The sequence below is a fragment of the Protopterus annectens genome, chromosome 5.part0 (genome assembly GCF_019279795.1).
Source record: "Protopterus annectens isolate FY-2018-M chromosome 5.part0, PAN1.0, whole genome shotgun sequence".
Lineage (NCBI taxonomy): Eukaryota > Metazoa > Chordata > Ceratodontiformes > Protopteridae > Protopterus > Protopterus annectens.
In genome coordinates this window covers 1,766,578,412-1,766,597,796 of record NC_056735.1, presented here as the reverse complement: position 1 = coordinate 1,766,597,796, position 19,385 = coordinate 1,766,578,412, and the positions used below count along the sequence as shown (strand labels likewise).

At 40.4% G+C, this 19,385-nt stretch overlaps 1 protein-coding gene across 2 annotated transcripts in view; it reads left to right on the top strand.

The window, feature by feature from the left end:
- The window catches only part of FAM3B (FAM3 metabolism regulating signaling molecule B), a 556,690-nt gene that overhangs the window by 379,218 nt on the left and 158,087 nt on the right, over positions 1 to 19,385 (top strand). For both annotated transcript variants that reach the window (XM_044071567.1, XM_044071566.1), the window contains one exon: positions 16,419 to 16,506. In XM_044071567.1, coding sequence (XP_043927502.1) covers positions 16,419 to 16,506 — 88 coding nt within the window. The remainder of the gene's footprint in view (positions 1 to 16,418; positions 16,507 to 19,385) is intronic.

Genomic DNA, 19,385 nt, shown 5'->3' with positions numbered 1-19,385 from the left:
CCTGGTGAGTTTGGGACTGTTAGTGGTGTGTTAATATTGTTTATGAGGGATGTTGTGGATTTGATGAAATGTGAATTGAATTGGGATGCTATACTATCGGTAGTAATTGTGGTGATGAGTGGTGTGTGGCAGTGGATCTACCTGGATTTAGGAGTTGTTTGATACTTAATCAAAATTTGGAGGGTTGTTCTTATGTTTTTGTTAGGATGTGTAGTTGTATGACTTCTTGTCAGTTTTTTTTTTTTTTTTTTTTTGGCTTGGTTTCTTAGTTGCTGATTTGCAATAAGGTTATCCTTGTTTTTGGAACTTTGGTATAGTGACCAGGCTCTATCCCTTTGTTTAAGTAATAGCTTGGTGTCTTTACTTAGCCAAAGTAATTGTTTAGCTTTGGTGCAAATTTTCCTTATGGGAGTTACTTTAATATCTTGAGGAATGTATTGCTAAAATATTGAACTGCAAGGTCCAGCTGGAGGAGTTTTAAAGGAGACCAGTCACATTGTTGTAGCACTGTGTTGAATTTGGTGGGGTAGAAGTTTTTTTTTGCTGCAAATGTGTTTGAGTATGATAATATTAGGGGTAGATATCTGTTTCCTAAGAAGAAAGCTTGGTAAATGGTCACTTAGGCAGTCTGCTTGGTAACTAAGGCTGGGTTGTTTGTTAGTCTCCAGTTCAGTATTGATTGTATTTTTGTATGTTTACCAAAATGGGTGGGAGAGTTAATAGTTTGAGAGAAGTTGTTGAGGTTGATAAAGTTAGAGGGGTTTTCAGAGGTGCAGGTAATCCAGTCTAGGTTGAAGTCTCCTAGGACTATAGTTTCTTAGCTGAATGTTGCTGGTGACCAGCAAAGAAGGTTTTCTATGTTGAATAGGTTGTTACCAGGAGGGAAGTAGGTGGCAATTAATATTATTGTTTTATGGGAATTTACTTGCAGGAGGGCGTGTTATTAATATTTCAGAGTTGGCAAGGTCTGGGAGTGTGCAGTTTTGATGGTCTAATTTGAGAATATTTTTGAACATGATAGAAAGACCACCACCCCACTTGTTTATCCTCTCAAGTCTAATTATGTTGTAGCCTTGGGTTCCGATTTCCTTATCTTTTATATGGGGGTTCAGCTAAGTTTCGGTTAAGATAAAGGACAAGGGCATCATGGAATTCAAGAATAACAAAAATTAGTCCGTGGGAGACCGCAACCACTCAATTTATTTTATTAATGTCAGTGAAGTACAGTATAACGTTTTTGTCAGCATAAATCATTGACTTCATCAGATACATAGTGGATTGGCATGGCCTAGCTTATATATTATGTTACAATCAATTAAAACTTTAATTTAATTAAAATTTAAAGAAATACAAACACATTCACTATTTAAATACTATACAGTCAATATATACCTTAAAAATGTTTAAGAATGATACATTTAAAATTTAAAAAAACTCATTTTTAAACAACCACCTAAAACTTCAATAATGTTTTAAAATATTTATATCAAAAAATATATAAGGGTTACTTAGAAACACCTTAATATTTGTGAAAAATAATTTCACAGTTTACCAGCTTTCAGTTTTAGCAATGGGACAATAGATATAGTATCATTTAAGCCAGGGGTTTTATTGGCTTCTAAAAAAATTTGCCAATAGGTTTCCCTATGCTCTAATCTAATCTCCCAAGGACCCCCTCTATTGTCTCGGACCATGGTTTCTAATATGAAAAATTCAAACCTAGCCTGTTGGCATTTCAATGTATGCCAAAACAGGGCATTGTTAGGATTTTGTTTCTGTACTAAATAATTATGTTCATATATCCTCCTCTTCAGGTGTCTTTCAGTTTTACCAGCATAAAACCCTTGGCATTTTTGACAGGTGGCTGTATATATCAGCCCTTGACTATTGCAGTTAGAATAAGTTGTTGCCCTTATCCATCTGTTTCTAGCTGCAATATATATTTTGTCAGTATGTGATATGTATTTACGTTGTGAACATGTTCTATACCTGTATGTACCTTTACGTTGGTTAGAAAATCTATTAATACTGGGTTCATATTCCAGTAAGTTCTTAATGTTATTCCCCTTTCGGAACACTGTTCTTACTGTTTTTCCTTTTAAATTATTGAGATCAGTAATGTCCCGAAAAGTTTCCCATTCCTGTTCTATTATTTTCCTATTACTGGAATTGGCACTGTACTCAGTAATAAAGGCTTTATTAAACCCATAGGTTCATAGGTAGGCACTAGGCTATTGACCCTAGGGCCTGTACAAGCCTAGCCAAAAGTGTACCCTGGCTTTTGCCACCCAAGAAAATTATTTTCCTGTGCCCCTGTCAAGCAGAACCACAGAAGTGATCCCCAGGGTGAATTTCCTATTACCCATCCAATCATCAAGATTTTTCTTGAAGAGTGCTAATAAGGAGCTCTGTTTGACATAGGTAGTCTGTTCCAGAGAATGGGAAGTCTCTCGGATAGGAATCTATCCCTCCAGCATGATGTCCTTCAAGGATGCATCTGCAGTCCTTACAAATGGGTTGTCCTGTCGCCAGGCAGCCCTTCGGTCGGCCGGATTCCAAAGTCTGGGTCTGGCCTCGGCTGGTGTCGCACTTCACCCGACTTCATTGCGGCAGTTATTCGGGTATAAAGGCATCAGCCGACGCCATTTTCCTCAGTCTTTCTTGCCGCGTGGCGCCAGAAGCAGAAGCTGTTCGCAAGTGCCGGTCGGTCAGAACCAGAGATTACTACTACCGAATACTTCAACTACTACCAGAAGACTTCTAAAAAGCTAAGTACCCCGTTGGGGACTCTTTCTTGCCTCAGCCGATGTCAGAAAAAGTGAATAACTGTTTAACTTGTGGGAAACAAATACCTCATAAAGATTTCCACTCTTACTGTTTGCCTTGCTTAGGCCCAGACCACGACGTAGCAGCTTGTCTAGCCTGTGCTTCTTTCAACCGACAAACTCTTAGACGTCGGTCGGAATTTGCTGAAGAGTTTTTCGGCTCAGATTTTGCTTACATTATGCCGTCGGATCCTCCGACAGCGCAAATTTCTAAAAAACGCAAGGAAAAGAACCGACACTCGCGGTCCGCGGTTTCGGCCGAAACCGCGGTTAAGCCAACCGCGAGTGTCTCGGTTTCAGCTGAAACCGAGTCCACGGTTCTTCCTTCGGCCGAAAACTTGCCTCTTACCGAGGCCTCATCCAGCTTGGCTGAATCTGCTACTGAAATCCCACCTGCTCTTGCAGGTACACAGGATTTATCCGATACTATCCCTTTGGATATTTCTACCCCTGCACGTGGCGCTGCTAGGCCTCCTGCATCCATGTCGATTAAGGCCTTTGCCAGGGCTAAAGCAGCAAAAACTGCCAAGACTGTGCCTGCTAAGACCCCCTCTCACAGGCCCAGTTCTAGTTCACAAATGCTTAGTCTAGCAGAGGATCTCATTTCTTTGATCCGGGGATCCCAACCACATTCAGACAGGGCCTCTCACCCACCTCCACAGAAGAGGACTAGAGTAGAGCCCCCTGAGCCAGTTTCTTCAGATGGCTCCTCTGATGAATCAGACAATTCAAACCCTCGAGAGGCCCCCTTTTCTCCTTATGAGGACTCTGATGCAGAAGAGTCCATTCCTTCTGCCTCTCCGCCTGAGGAATTTTCTTTTGGGGAAACCTTGCATGCTATGAGGGAACAATTTCAATGGCAGGGTCAGGATTTTTCAGACACTAGGAAAAGGCTTAGAACCTTCCTGCATTTGCCGCAGCATAGGCCTTTAGCCATTCCTCCAGTACTTACTGTTGTGGATGATGCTTTTAATGATGCTTGTACTGCTCCTGATTCTCTTCCTCCGGCCCCTGCTAAGCCCGATAGGTACTACAGGGTCCCGGACACACATTATCATTTGTATAAGGCCCCTTTTGCAGATCCCGAAACTATCTCCCAGGGACCCAAGGCTGTAGCAGCTACCTCTACCAAAAACCCCCTCCCCTCTGAAAGGGAATCTAGGGCCTTAGAGAGATGGGGTAAAAAAGTTTACACTTCTGCTACTCTTTCAGCTAGGGCCTTGAACTGTCAATTCCATATGATCCAGTATCAAGAATTTATGTTAGACCAGTTAACTAAAAAGCTGTCATCAGATGAACCATTAGACAAAAAATCTGTTCAGGAAATGGTACATAACATTCAGCAGGTCAGTAATCATTCCTTAAAATGCGGCTATGATGCACTGGAAGCTTCCTTTAGATCAGCCATGACTGGCACAGTGATCAGAAGGCATGCATGGTTGAAAGAACAGGCCTTACCGGATCATGTCAAATCAAAGCTACTAGATGCTCCCATGGACAAGATCAATTTGTTTAGCTCTCCTGCACAACAGGTGCTGAAGAAGATGGAAGAGAAGGCAAAATCTGTCCAGACAGTGAAGGATTTCTTACAGGTCCAACCTCCAAGGTTTAGCAGGAATTGGCCCTCCAAAAATTGGTCCTTTCCAGACACCTCCAGAGCTCAGAGAGGCAGGAATAGGCGCTCAAGAGGCAGAGGTCAATCCAGAGGTGCCTACAGGGGACGTCAGTGGCAGGTTAACAACCAGCGAGGTACGGCCACAGATGCAGCCACCACCACCTCTACTACAGGACAATCACAGTGACTTGGCTCTGGCACCGCCTACCAGGGAACAACTAGAAGCACCCTTAGGCGGGAAGCTAGCCTTATTTTCAATAAACTGGCATTACATCACAGCAGACAAGTGGATTTTACAGACAATAGACCAAGGTTACAGGTTTCACTTTCATACTCTACCAAGGAAGAGAGGAATGCCAAACCTACCTCCAAATCAAAAGGCAGAAGCTCTGAAACAAATAACTCACTTACTAAGCATGAGAGCTGTAGAAAAGGTACCACCTGTGGAGCAAGGACAGGGATTTTACTCCAGACTCTTCCTGGTACCAAGAAAAGAAAACCAATGGAGACCTATTCTCGACCTGTCCGCTTTAAACACATTCCTCATTGTCCCAAAATTCAAAATGCTGACCCTACAGCAGCTTCTTCCCATGCTGGGCAAGGAGTCTTGGCTGGTAACGCTAGATCTCAAGGAGGCATACCTGCACGTCCCCATACGACCAAATTGCAGAAGATACCTCAGATTTCTTGCAGGATCAGAGCATTATCAATTCTCAGCATTGCCCTTTGGCTTATCTACTGCGCCCAGAGTATTCACGAAATGCCTGGCATCAGTAATTGCTCATTGCAGGCTTCAGGGAATTCAAATTTACCCCTACCTGGACGACTGCCTGTTACAAGCGGACAACAAAAACAAACTAACAGAGGACTTGAAAAGGGTCATTTATCTACTGCAAGCCCTGGGATACACAGTCAATATAAAAAAGTCAAGACTGATACCATCCCAAAGGATAACCTTTTTGGGTGCAGAACTGGACACAGCAAGACAAATGGCATTCCTAACAGTAGAAAAACAGGAGCAACTCCCTCTCTACTTCTTGGCCTTGACAAAGCAGAACCAGCTAACAGCAAGAAAAGTTCTGCAAGCCTTGGGTTACATGGCATCCTGCATAATATTGGTTCCACATGCCAGACTACATATGAGAAAGCTACAGTGGTACCTAAGGAATTTATGGTCTCAGCACAAGCACAGCCTATAAACCCAAATTCCAATAATCCCATGCCTGAAACAAGAATTTCAGTGGTGGGCTCAGGCCTGTCAATCAAACAAAGGACTGCCCTTCCACAGCACTCAACCAAGCCAGACAATCACAACGGACGCCTCAGACCTCGGTTGGGGGGGCGCACATGCTGGACAAGTGCATACAAGGCTTATGGACTCAAGACCAGCTGCACCTACACATAAATCAAAAGGAAATGCTGGCAGTAAAACTGGCAATTCAGACATTCAGACCATTTCTTCAGCAAGGTCCACTGTTGATAAGGACAGACAACACCACAGTTATGTGGTACATCAACAAGCAGGGAGGCACACATTCGTACCCTTTATGCCGGATGGCAATGGACCTCTGGAATGTGGCCCTGAGCCTCAACATCCAGTTACAAGCAATTTTTGTGCCAGGAAAAGAAAACATTCTAGCAGACATACTAAGCAGGACTGCCACGGATGCCCACGAATGGATGCTGCATCCGGACATCTTCAAAACCATTACAAGACAGTAGGGGCTACCAGAAATAGACTTATTTGCATCCCCACGCAATCACCAACTGCAGAGATTCTGCACAAGGACGTACCACCCACTTGCTTGGAAAGTGGACTCCCTATCTTTCAGTTGGAAAAACCTGACAGCATATGCATTCCCACCACTTCCTTTGATGCACAAGGTGCTATTGAAAATCAAAGAGGACCGTCCAAGGATCATCCTGATAGCTCCAGACTGGCCAAGGCAGCATTGGTACCCATTACTGAGGAGCATGTCTCGGGAACAAATATGGACTCTACCTCTAGTTCCCTTACTGTTAACACAGAACAACTACAACACCCTGCATCCAAACCTGAAAACACTGCAGCTGACTGCCTGGAACATTACATAAGACCAAATAACCCAAATTTATCCCAAAGGGTTAAAGACATTATCTTGGAGGCTCGCAGACCCTCAACAAGAAAAAAATATTCAGCAAAATGGAAAAGATATCTCATTTGGAGTACTGCAAAAGGAGAGAATGTGTCACTGGTAAACATAGCTAACATCCTGGAATACTTGGCAGAGCTCTTCCACAACGGCCTGTCCTATTCTTCCATTAAGATTCATGCATCAGCTATCTCAGCAGAATACAACTTGGATCCTCCACTCTTCTCACATCCTCTGCTCAGGCAGTTTCTGAGAGGAATTAAAAATGTAAAACCACCTAGGAAGCCACCATTGCCAGCATGGGACTTGAACTTCGTGTTAGAAAAATTGACACTCCCTCCTTTCGAGCCAGCAGCAACAGCAGAATTACAGTACTTATCATGGAAAACTGCTTTCCTGCTTGCAATCACTTCAGCAAGAAGGGTATCTGAGCTACAGGCTTTAATTGCAGTACAACCCTTCCTGATCTTCCATCAAGATAGAGTATCCATGAGAACTAATCCTACTTTTATGCCAAAGGTGGTCTCCAGAGTATCTTTAAATCAAGCTATCCACCTACCTACATTCTTCCCCAACCCACAGAACAGGGGAGAAAGGCTGTTGCATACCTTGGCTGTACATAGGCAATTACGTTACTACCTGGACAGGACCAAGAGCAATAGAAAGACTGACCAGCTACTGGTAGCATATGCAACAGGAATGGAAGGAAAAGCAATTTCAAAACAGACAATCTCTAAATGGATAGGAAATTGCATTAGATTTTGTTACTCCTACCATGGAAAGAAAACTCCAGAAAACATCAAGCCTCACTCTACAAGGGCTACAGCCACTACCACAGCTTTCTTACGAGGAGTGGCTACCAAAGACATTTTAGAGGCTGCTACTTGGAGCTCCGTGCATACATTTGCCAAGCATTATAATTTACCTTTATACTCCAGATCCCGAGCAGGTTTTGCCACTGCTGTTTTGCAAGGGATCTTAACTACACCATAAACTATTTTCTCCTCCTCCCCCAGTTGGGCTATGGTATTCTACCCATTTGTAAGGACTGCAGATGCATCCTTGAAGGACATAGTACAGTTTTGTACCTACCATAAATGTAGATGTCCGATAGGAATGCATCTGCAGTCAGGATTACCCTCCCTCCTTCCCCTCTGTGGTACTCCTAGGGTATTTTGCCCATCTTGTAGCTAGCTGGGGGAATCTATTATGGTGTATTTGTTTGTATATATGTACATACATGCTTATTTTTTGTTTGCTCTCTACAATTTGGAACCATTTGCATTTATCCAAATTTAGCCTTCTTAGAGGGCTCCTGGCATCTGGGGCAAGAAACACTGAGGAAAATGGCATCGGCTGATGCCTTTATACCCGAATAACTGCCGCAATGACGTCGGGTGAAGTGCGACACCAGCCGAGGCCAGACCCAGACTTTGGAATCCGGCCGACCGAAGGGCTGCCTGACGACAGGACAACTCATTTGTAAGGACTGCAGATGCATTCCTATCGGACATCTACATTTATGGTAGGTACAAAACTGTACTTTCTGTTTATTGTGGTGACAAGGTTTAGGTCCCTAGAGCGTGTAGCTTGGAGGGATTGGGATTTCTTTAAGTGGAGCATGTCCAACAGCTCTGGGTTTGACATAGCTTTGTATGTTAGGCAGAGAACGCCTCTGAGTAGGTGATATGCGACGGAGTAAAGCTGGAGTTTTTTGAGACGGTCTGCATAAGGCATCTATTTGAGGCCAGTAATCCTCTTTGTGAGGTATTTTTGCGGCCTTTCCAGTTGTTGTAGATGTCTTGTGAGGTACATACCAAAAGGGGCGTTGTACTCTATAATGGGTCTAATGAGTGATGAGTAGAGGGGAACAAGGACCTCTTTTTTTCTGGATGAGAAACCTTTTGTGATGAGGTGTGCCACGTAGAAGGATTTCCTTACCACTTTGGCGATGTTATTATCAAAGGAGAGACTACTGTCCACCTGTGTCCCAAGGTTTCTTATCACACTTTCGGTGTTAAGTAGACTATCGCCTATGTGGTAGTTCATGGGTACAGAATTTTTACCAAAGGGGATGACCATGCACTTTTTGGCATTGAGCTTGAGACCATGTCTTTGACACCAGGCATCTGTCTCAGTGAGGCCCTTTTGTAGGATGTCCACATCATTAGGAGTTTCAGTTATGGCTCCTAGTTTGCATTCATCTGCGAATTTAGTTAGCCAAAGACCTTTTGTGTTAGCCTGTACTTCAGAGAAGTAGATACCAAACAGGAGAGGACCCAGGACTGAACTCTGTGGTACTCCACTTGTCACTGGTCTGAAGTCTGATTTGGAGTCTGCTACTTTCTCAGTGTGGGTTCTTTCATTAAGCCAGTTGGCAACCCATCTTGTGACATAGGGATTTATATCTAGTTTAGTAAGTTTATCTATAATTCCAGAGTGGGGGATGGTGTCAAACGCCTTGGCAAGATCTAGATAAGCTGTGTGAACCACCTTACCCTCATCTATGGCTTTGGTGACTACTTCAAAGAAGTCTATCAGGTTTAGGAGACATTATCTGCCTTTTACAAACCCAAACTGTGTGGGGTCCAGGGTTTGGAGATCTCCAATGTCTTTGTTATGAGTTCCATGATGATACGTTCCATGGCCTTGCAGACGAGGCTCATCAGGCTAATGGGGCGGTAGTTCCCGGGGTCTGTTGTGGCCCCCCCTTTGTGGAGTGGGACAACTGTCGCGGTGCACCACTCAATGGGCACAAAGCCTGAGGTGAGGCTATGATTGAACATGGTACTTAGGTGGGGTGCTAGTTCATTCTGTAGTTCATGCAGAAGGCAGCCTGGGATGTTGTCAGGTCCCATGGATGCTGTGTTCTTGGCTTTGGAGAGTGAAGTTTTTACCTGTGCAGCTGTGATTACAAGAACTTTGCATTCTTCCGGTATAAAGATGGGCCCTTTAAGGGGTGAGAGGGGGGTAAAGTTAGCACTGAACCTATCTGCCAGGATGTTGGCAATATCAGTTGGTTCTGTATATTTTGTGTCATTGTGCTGTAACTCAGAGCAGATCTGAGTGTTGCCATTGAGATTTTTGACATAGCTATAGAATGCTTTGTGGTTGTCTTTAGAATCAGTGGCAGTTTTGTTTTCATTACTAGCTTTGGAGGATTTTATGAGGGATCTCAGCTTCTTACTGAGGCTGAACAGGGAGTTCCTCCAATTATGGGATTTTACTCTTTTTTGCAACAGTTTCTTTCTTCTGTTGTAGAGTTTGTTTATGGCAGAAGACCACCAGATTGGCTTCCTTTTTTTGGAGGATAGCATCTTGGTTCTGTTAGGGATAGCACGATCCATGCACTTGTGTAAGTGCTTATAAAGTGCATTTGTGTAGGATTCAGCAGTCGTACCTCTATTGTCCATCTGCATGGGTGTCATGAAGTTTGCCACTTCTGTCTTAAGAAGTGTGAAGTTGACTTTGGAGAAATCTTTTACGGTTGTTTTCCTAATGGGGGGTGGGAGCGAGATGTGGATGTCTAGGGTGATTAGCTTGTGGTCGGATCTGACCAACGAGGAGCTGACCTCTGGTGTGGAACACCAGTCACCCATGTTGGTGATGACCAGGTCTAGGATATTGCTGCCTCTGGTGGGGGTGTGGATAAGTTGATCCAAAGCGTTGGAATTGATGATTTCCAGAAAACGTTGAGCAAAAGAGTTGGTACATGAGTAGTTTTCCCAGTTAATGGTAGGGTAGTTGAAATCACCCATTATTAGAGTGTTGGGTTGTACCATAATATTTTTCAGTGTATCAAGAAAAGAGGAGTGGGAATCCTGGGGCATGGTGGGGGGTCTGTAGCAAGCTACAATCTGGATTGCAGTTTTGCCCAGAGTTAGTTGAACTTGGATAATCACTGATGCATTATGCTGAGCAACTAGCTTGGAGGTGTGGCTATCCTTAATGAATATGGACATGCCTCCACCTTTAGTGTTTCGGTCCAGGTTTGGTGGCCGAACGTTGTGGTATGAATTATAGCCTGGTAATGCAGGGTTGCTCTCTGGAGCTTTGAACCAGGTCTCTGTCACTGCACAGATGTCAATGTTCTGCATTTTAAGGAGTGCCTCGAGTGAGTGCATTTTGAGGTTTAGACTTCTAGCATTGAGTAGCATTACTCTCAGATTTTGCTTGCTTGTACCTGTTATGGTGATGAATTTGTCATTTGAACCTTGCCTAAAAAAGGCACTATAGGGGTGTCAAGAGCCTTTGCCAGTATCCGGAATCCCAAGAGCGACAGGTGCAGGCCATCTCTGGCAAAGCAGCGTGGTCTGTCGATCATGTCATCCCAGGCAGACAGATACTGGATTCCCTTAGAATGACACCAGAAGCTTAGCCAGTTGTTAAAGTCAATCATTTTGTCCTTTTACTGTGGTGTCTTTCTGGGTGATGGCAGGATGCTACTCAGGGCTAGGGTCATACCGGCCTGGGCTACAAGATCAGAGAGCTCCTACATGAATAGGATCATGCTGTCCACCATCCCTCTTAGATTTTTCCACCTTGCCTGTACCCAAAATTGGTATTTGGTTTTCCTACCGTCCTGGACATCCCTGAGGATACCTGAAATAAATTCTTCATGATATCCTCTCTCCTGAAACATCCCAGTAAGCTTTAAATATTCTTGTTGATAATCTAAGTCATCTGAATTCATGTGGGATGCCCTAACAAATTGGCCCTTAACTACACCCTTCTTCTGATGTTTTGGATGAGAACTATGGTAATGAATGTAACCGTTAGAGAAGGTGGGTTTTCTGTAAATGGAAGATTTAAAGCCAGTATCCTGCACACTCAAGGATACATCCAAATAGTCGACCCGGTGAATATTGACCTGATCGGTGAAGGTCAAAAAGTCAGTAGTGGAGTTTAAATATTTCATAAATTCCTCTATAGTACTGGTCATACCTGTCCAAAAAATACAGATATCATCCAAAAACCTGGAATAAAATATCCAATTTTTGTTATATTCACTGTTTAAGATGTACTTCTTCTCCCATACTGACAAAATGACGTTGGCGTAAGTGGGTGGTGCAATTTGCACCCATAGCCACCCCAGATATCTGTTTGAAATATTCCCCAGTGAAATAAATAAAGTTGTTGTGCAATGCTAGATCCGCCAATTCCATAACCAGGAAGATATCATTGTCACAAGCCTGTGGTTTATCCCTCATAGCTTCTTCTAACCAAAGTAATCCCTATATGACAGAAAAAAGGTCAACAACATCTATGGTAAGAAATTGTAGGTTGGGGACATTAAACTCAGGAACAACTTTACATAAAAATTCCCAAGAATCCTTGAGTAAATATTGCTCTTTGCCCCAAATTTGTTTAAGCTTCCAATCCAGAAACTTAGATAAGGAAGACATATTGGATCCCTGAGCAGAGACAATAGGCCTTAAGGGTGGATTTTCAACATCTTTGTGAATTTTTGGTACCCCGAATATTGCAGGTACCCTAGGATTCTCATTTTCAAGATATATATATGTGCAGAAATCTATTACCCCTTGATCAATTAAGTCCTTGATGGATAAATCTATTTTTTGTATGAAATATTGATCTTGTTGATAGAAACAGATCTGTAGCGTGTGTCATCTTGTAGAATAGCATACATTTTACCTTCATACATTATTTTATCCATAATGACTATGCCATCCCCCTTATCAGGTTCCATAACCCTAATGTTGGGGTTGTGGCCTAGTTCCAGGAGTAAATTATATTCAGCTCTTCCTAGATTAGGTGAAAATCTGTTATGTCTATTTACATTTCTGATTTGTTTTTCAATTCTGTTTTCAAGATTTTTCAATTGGGGGTGCATGGGTGGATTAAATCATGGAATTAATTTACTTTATTTATAGTACTTCTTAGGTTGATGTAAATAATTAACAGGTTAGAGTTATTGTATTTAGTAGTAGGGCTATTGGATGAAAGATTGCCAGGGTCCTGCTTGGGTGAGTTTTTTGTGAGACTAGATGTAGATTGTATGGAGTTTGGGTTGTATCTTTGGGAGTGGTAAGTTTGGGTTGGGGTGTATATCTCCTCATAGTTTGATTTGTGTTAGTGAGTGTAGAAAAAATGTATGGAGTGCGTGTACAGGTGTTTGTGTGTGGGTGTATTTGAAAGTGAAGAATAGTGTGTTAGAGCTGTTGTACAGATGTGGCAAAATGTGTATGTTTGTGTTGGTTGTGGTTTGAGTTATGTGGGTGAGTTGGAGAGTAGATATTAGTGACATGGAGTTTATGGTAGAAGGTGGTTTGGTATGCTAGGATGAGTAGACAAAGTAGAGCAGTGATAGGTGCTAGAGTATTTGTTGGAAGCATGGTAGTATGAAGAAGAAAGATAAAGACGTGTCTTTTAAAAAAATAGAAAAGATATTGATGCTGAAGGGGAGTGTCTGATGTGTAGAGGGAAATGTAGCGATAAGTTGGTTGTTAAATCTGGGGGAGGCAAAGAGATAAGTTGGAAGTGGATGTGGAATTTAAGACGAAAAGTCAGAGATAGGCTAAAAATGGGTAAGGGATGTGGTTTGATTAGCTGTAAATGTGGGGAGAGTGGGGGCTGGTGGGAATGGGGGTAGGGCAGGGTAGTGGATTAAGCCCGAGTGAATAGAGGGCGAATGGAGCAGGATGACTCTGGACATGGTTGTTCACCCAAGGAGACAAACAGTAAGCCTCTTCCTTAATTTTATTTATTTATTTTTTTATTCTTTTCCTCCTTAGGTATTTACTTGTCCAAATTAGACAAATCTCTTATGGGTAGAAATAAAGTTAGTCTCCAGTCAAGAGTCAGTGGGGAGAAAATAAGATCAGCAGTGGTGAGGAAACAAGTAGAGGTACACTAGTTTGACCTGGTGATGTGGAGGAATCTGTTATGGAAAACTGTACAAGTACTATAGTTCAGCTCTGGTAGTTAATATACATTACCTAGTGTCTGTTGCTTGGTTAAAGATGACCACAGTATTCAAAGCAGTTTAGGTGTGGGTAAAAATCTGGCAGGTATTTCCAGAAATTATTCTCTAGGATCGGACTTCAGATCTAAAATGAAAAAGAAAGATCAGACGGAAAAGTAGGTTAATTAAGAGCTGCATGCTTTGAAACTCAGAATTACAAAAGTAGAGTGAAGAGAAGCTGCTAAGCAGGAAAATATGAGGGGGGTAGATATACTATTATGCAAATAAGTTACAGTTAGAGAGAAAGTTGAAGCTGTGGGAAAAAGAAAAGCAGAGGTTGGGTTGTAAGAGATAGTGTCAGGGTTGGGAAAGGAGTAGTCTGTTGAATAATAACAGAACAGACTGCTAGAAGTCGTCAGAGATGAAGAGTTAGCAACTGCTAAATATTTTATACATCATAAAAATAATAATGCAACATTGAGTTAAACAATGGGAACAATGGTTAGCTCTTGGAACCTGTTCAAGTTTCAGTAAAAGAATATGCAGTTTTCCCAATGCAAATAATCGAGCAGTGAGAATAGAGCAAGTTCCAAAACACAAAGGAGTTGCTGCATAGAGCCAAGAGAAAAATGTATTTATTTTATTTATTTGCCTTTTTTTATTTTGCCAGGAAAGTCCACTGGACTGAAATGAGCCCATTTTCATTGGAGGCCTGGAGAGAAAAGCTCCACAAACATAGCTCAAGTTAAACAAATTACAAAGAATAAAATGTAAAAGTTACTTAAAGACTATACACATTTAGAATCATGGTAAAGCAAACATTACAATTAATATAATTTTTTAAGCAGTCAGGACATATATATTGTGCATTTATGCAATTGTTCTTATGCAGGAGGGGGTGAATGAGCTTTGAATTTGGTTTAGGTAGTCTTCACAGTCTAATTTGGTGATAGAGGATTGGGATATGGTACAAGAGCAGAGCCATTGAGTAAAAAGATGTTGTAAAGACTTTTTGAATGAGAAGGTAGTACTGATGGTCCTATGGTCAGGTGGGAGAGCATTCCAGAGTTTGGCTATGGTAAAAAAGTAGAAGTTTTTACCCACAGGGAGTTCTGGCCTCTTCACTTGGATGAGAGATTGATTTTTGGATCTGAGGTGCCTATTTGGTTGGTAATGTGTCAATATGAGAGCAAGGGCTGGGCATGTAAAAAAATTATAGATAATTTTGAAATTAAGAACTTCTGTTCACTTTCAGGAAAACAACAGCAATTACATAAAAAAGCAAAGCTTACTGCCAAAAGGACTAGATCAAGTGATTGTTACTGCAATACAAACAACTCTGGATTGCTTATGACCTTAGCACTAAACAGTTGCAAAAGGCAATCAGTTATAGAAGAGCATGGAAGAGATAAACAATAAATGTAAGAAAGCAAAGTTTAATACTACTTACAGTTTGTAGTAGAATTCCAAAAAATATTTCTTGCACATCACCAGAGTTCTAAGTGGTGTACCTAGTACATGGGAAAATATGTAATGTCATTACATTAGAGTTCAAAAAAGAAAAGACCAAGGCAGTTTGCTGCCATTTAAATAAGGATTGAGATGCACTTTAATCGTTGGTGGCAAGGTATAATGGCATTTCTGCATGTTGTTTTTTTACCCAAGTCCTTTCTTGGAATTCTCTAATTTTGTTTTTATTATTAACTTTAACTTATTATTAACTTTCATAATGGACCTGATAAATGGTTTGTTTTGAAAAGGCAACAACTGCATTATTTAAAAGAGCTCTTGTAACAGTATGACATTATATCCATTTTGTACTTAGGGTTATTTAACCTTGCTGAAAAGACAGAAGATGAAACCAATATCAAAAATTTATGAGCAATATGTTCTCATTATACTAGAAATAAAATTCATATGCATTTCACTTGGAAATTCAAATTACATCTTAAAAGCCCTCACTGTGGAAGTTGTTTGCCTATATGAATATATGCACATATACAAATACATATGCGTGATGTGTATTACTCTCATGTGGCTTGGGTCATAGTGAAAAAGAATATGGAAAAGGACCGGTGCACTTAGTTAAAAAAATAAATGAGGGTCGTGTTTGTAATATTCTATAACCGTATGTGCAACTGACCATTCTTGAATTGATTCATATGTGATAATATCAATTTATTCCTGGCTAATGTTTGTTTGCCTGTCTGATTTATTTAGTAGGTTGCTGTTATACTTTACAGTAGTTGATGTTAAGCCCAATTCTGTGACAGCATTGTCTTGTTGTGCTGAGCCAAACACTGTTTTCTTGACAGTTCATGTGCGACTTCATTTTTAATTGCTATGTCACTTGTGATCCTTGATAGCACTGTACCATCTAACATGATGTCATACTGCTAAAGCCTGTTCGATAATATTAAACATGTAATTCTCCAGGTGAATTTCTGCTCAGAATTCCTCTAAAATTAACTTCATGTACAAAAACTTTCCACTTAACAAATAAATCCAATAGTTGTTCTACCAGTTTATGGCAAAAAATGTAGCATTGAAAATTTAACATATTTATGGCATACTCATGCATTCTTCAGAAGGGAACTTTTTTTCTGTTAATGTGTAATATATTATACATCATAAAAGGTTCTGCTAAATGTAGGTTACTGCAGTCATTTCATGGCCAAGATGTCACAAGCCATTCAAAATACAAGCATAATGTTTTACCATTAACTACTGAATTAATTTAAAAGCGGCATGTGCTAATATTATGGAAACAGGGATGGATATTGTATGTAAAAATGTAAAAGAACAAATGTCATATTTCTTACCTACCTGCTAGCTACTTGCTTATGTTACATCACTGCATATGAAATAAACAGTGGTCAGAATTATATTGTAATAAATATGTACTTTCTGTTTTGTGGCAGATAACTCTCCACCAATGATTGAGTTCCTTAATGGTGCACCGAGTGGGTCATATATCCTGATAGCATCACATGATGATGCAAGCACCAGGTAATCAGTTTCAGTTCTTTCAACCATTTTGTAATTTTTTAAGTATTTTAACCAATTTTATAAGTTATATAAGCTCCCTTCTTAATAGTGACTAAGAAGCAGTGCCAAGAGGTTTAACTTTGAGTTTATTTTAGCCAGAGGGCAGAGCCCTTCATACTTTGGCATGAACCGCCAACTTACATTTTGCTGAAGAGGGTACAGGAGCTCAGGAAACTGCACCATTTGTTTGTTTTCTTTGCTGTAAGTAAAGTACCTTGCAGTGGCTAACATTTTCATTGTGGATTGAATACTGTACAGTTCTTTGCTTTCAAGTAGCTCTCAGCCAGAGGCATAGCTGGCTAAACTAGCTCCCCATGCTGGTCTGAGTCTAGCTCTCCACCCCCAAAAAAAAAAGAATATATATATATATATATATATATATATATATATATATATATATACATATACATATATATATATATATATATATATATATATATATATATATATATACAAAGACTTCTGCAAAATTGCATACAGTACCCAGTTCATGCCACCCCACAGATCTTCAAGAGAAAACCAAAAAAAATCCACATTCGGGTACCTGGGACTCCTGAAATGCAGAAGCCAATTAGGTCCTGTCTCTGTGACCTGCCCTGCCCCCCTTTTTTTCATATTTTAGTTTTTTTTTTTTTTTTTTTTTTAGTCTGTTGCAAACTGCTTGCAATAAATCTTGCAAGCAGTTGCTACAGTTTATACTCAGCATGCAGCACTATAGCACTTGGGTTTTATTTGGGAAAAAAATGTTTTTTTTTTTCATACTACTTGCTACAATGTAGTAAGCAATTACTACTGACAGACCACAGATGAAGTACTGCAGTGCTCTGATTTTACTTACAAAAAAGAGGGGAAAAAATTTTTTTTTTTACTTTTAAACTCCATGGCCAACCACAAGGTAGGTTAGTTTGTTCATTGTTTGGAATTTATCCCTGTAGTTACCCACTGTCAAAGTCAGTTGAATGTAACAGGTAGGTCTTCATTATATAAGCTTTGTGAGAAAGCTTAGTTCAGTGTCTGCATACTGTATCCCACCATCTACTTGTGATATAGCATGTGCAGACTGATTTTCCGATAAGTTGAGGGTGAGTGACTCAAACTTGAATTTCATTGGTACACATATTATTTGCACAGGTAATCTAACATTTAAATGTTTGTCAAACCTTTGCTGTCTGCACAAAAGCATACAAAAAGCTTTCTCTTTAAAGGAGAGTCAGCCTCCCCTGGCACCCCCCCTATTTGGATGCCGTGTCCCCCAGACCCAGTTACTTATGTATGCCAGCTGCAAGGCCACATAACAGTGGAGAAAAGGGAAACCATCCTAACTATTATTCTCCTCAGATATAACACTAAGTCTGATTGAGCAATGTCCATCAATGCGAAGCAACAAAAACAGTCACTTGATTCACACTTTGACTAAAAACGTTTGACCAATTCAACTGCATCTGCTTATATATATTTGTGCGGGTGTGCGCGTGTGCACGTGTGTGTGTAAGCGATTATTTATATCTATTTATAATTAGTATAGGAGCAATGAATTTTGTCAAAACAATTTGGTTGACAACTGCTTCGTCGACCGAAGTTGGCTGACCAAGCAGATAGTCAATAGCTGTGTGAGATTGCATAATCCTTCATGGTGGGGAGTATGATTTTTTCTCAGTATTGTGCAGTCTCAGAGTCAGTATATATAATTAGCAGGGGGTAAGTCCATACATTCCTTAAAAACATTATTTTGTTTTTTTTTCAGTTTTTCTTTTAGTTTTAATTTTGTATGCTCCGAGGCTATTGCTCAGCACATCAGTGTTTGTGTTGTCGATGTTTGGAACATCGACGTTTGGGTTTTTTTAAATTTGGTAGACTGTGTCTTTCAGCTTGTATGTACTCCATGTTTGGACACAGATTACAAAATGCACTGACTCGGTCTGATATTTTACTCTGGCATATGAACTACTGTATACTGCTTCTGCCTCTAAGTAATGTAATACAGGAACTGAATGTTTGAGAATGTGCTTTATATCAGAAAAATAAAATTTCTGATTTCTACTGCAGATGAGCTCCTTACAGTTCATTTGAAGTTTTGATCATATGTGTCTTATTTATGTTATCTCCAAAAGTATTGCATGTAAATTATGTGACCTAGGGTCATATAACATTATATAGAGAAGCAGTAAGGAGTGAGAATCATTGATTTTAGCATCTCCTAAAAGTGTACATGTAGGCACGTGGTATAGTTTGCCTCTGTATTTGAGCTATCAGTTAGAGAGAACAAAGATGATACCTGGTATTATACTGATTTAAAAATGTTTATAAATGAATAAGTGAGTGTTTTGTAGTTTAAAAGGAAAGAGGACACTGTTAGACTAAGGACTTCTTATTTGAAAATGGACCGAAGAAAGTCTCTTCCACAGAATGAGTGGTACAGCCATATAATCCTTTTATCATCAAATCTACAGTGGAAGGCTCTGTGTGTTCCCAAACATAAATATAGATCTGAGTCAGTCAGGTTAGTCATGATAAATCCTGCATTACAGTAAACTCTCAGTTAAATGGAACTCGAGTAACCAGAAAAAAAATCAAAGAAATACAGTACAGTATGAACAATTCATATTTTCATATGTTGGACTTTTTCACCCCACAGAAACATACCTTATGCTTTTAGAACTTTAAAAAGGAAGATAGCAATAAATTCCCTCTCTCCCCAGCATGAGAACAAGTCAAACCAAACAAGTCTAATGGCTAACTGTCAACACTCGCTTCATACTCACTCAATCAGTTTGCATCAGATTGCAGATTCTCCAGTCTCACACACACACAGTCTCTTCAGCTTTCCTACATACATTCAG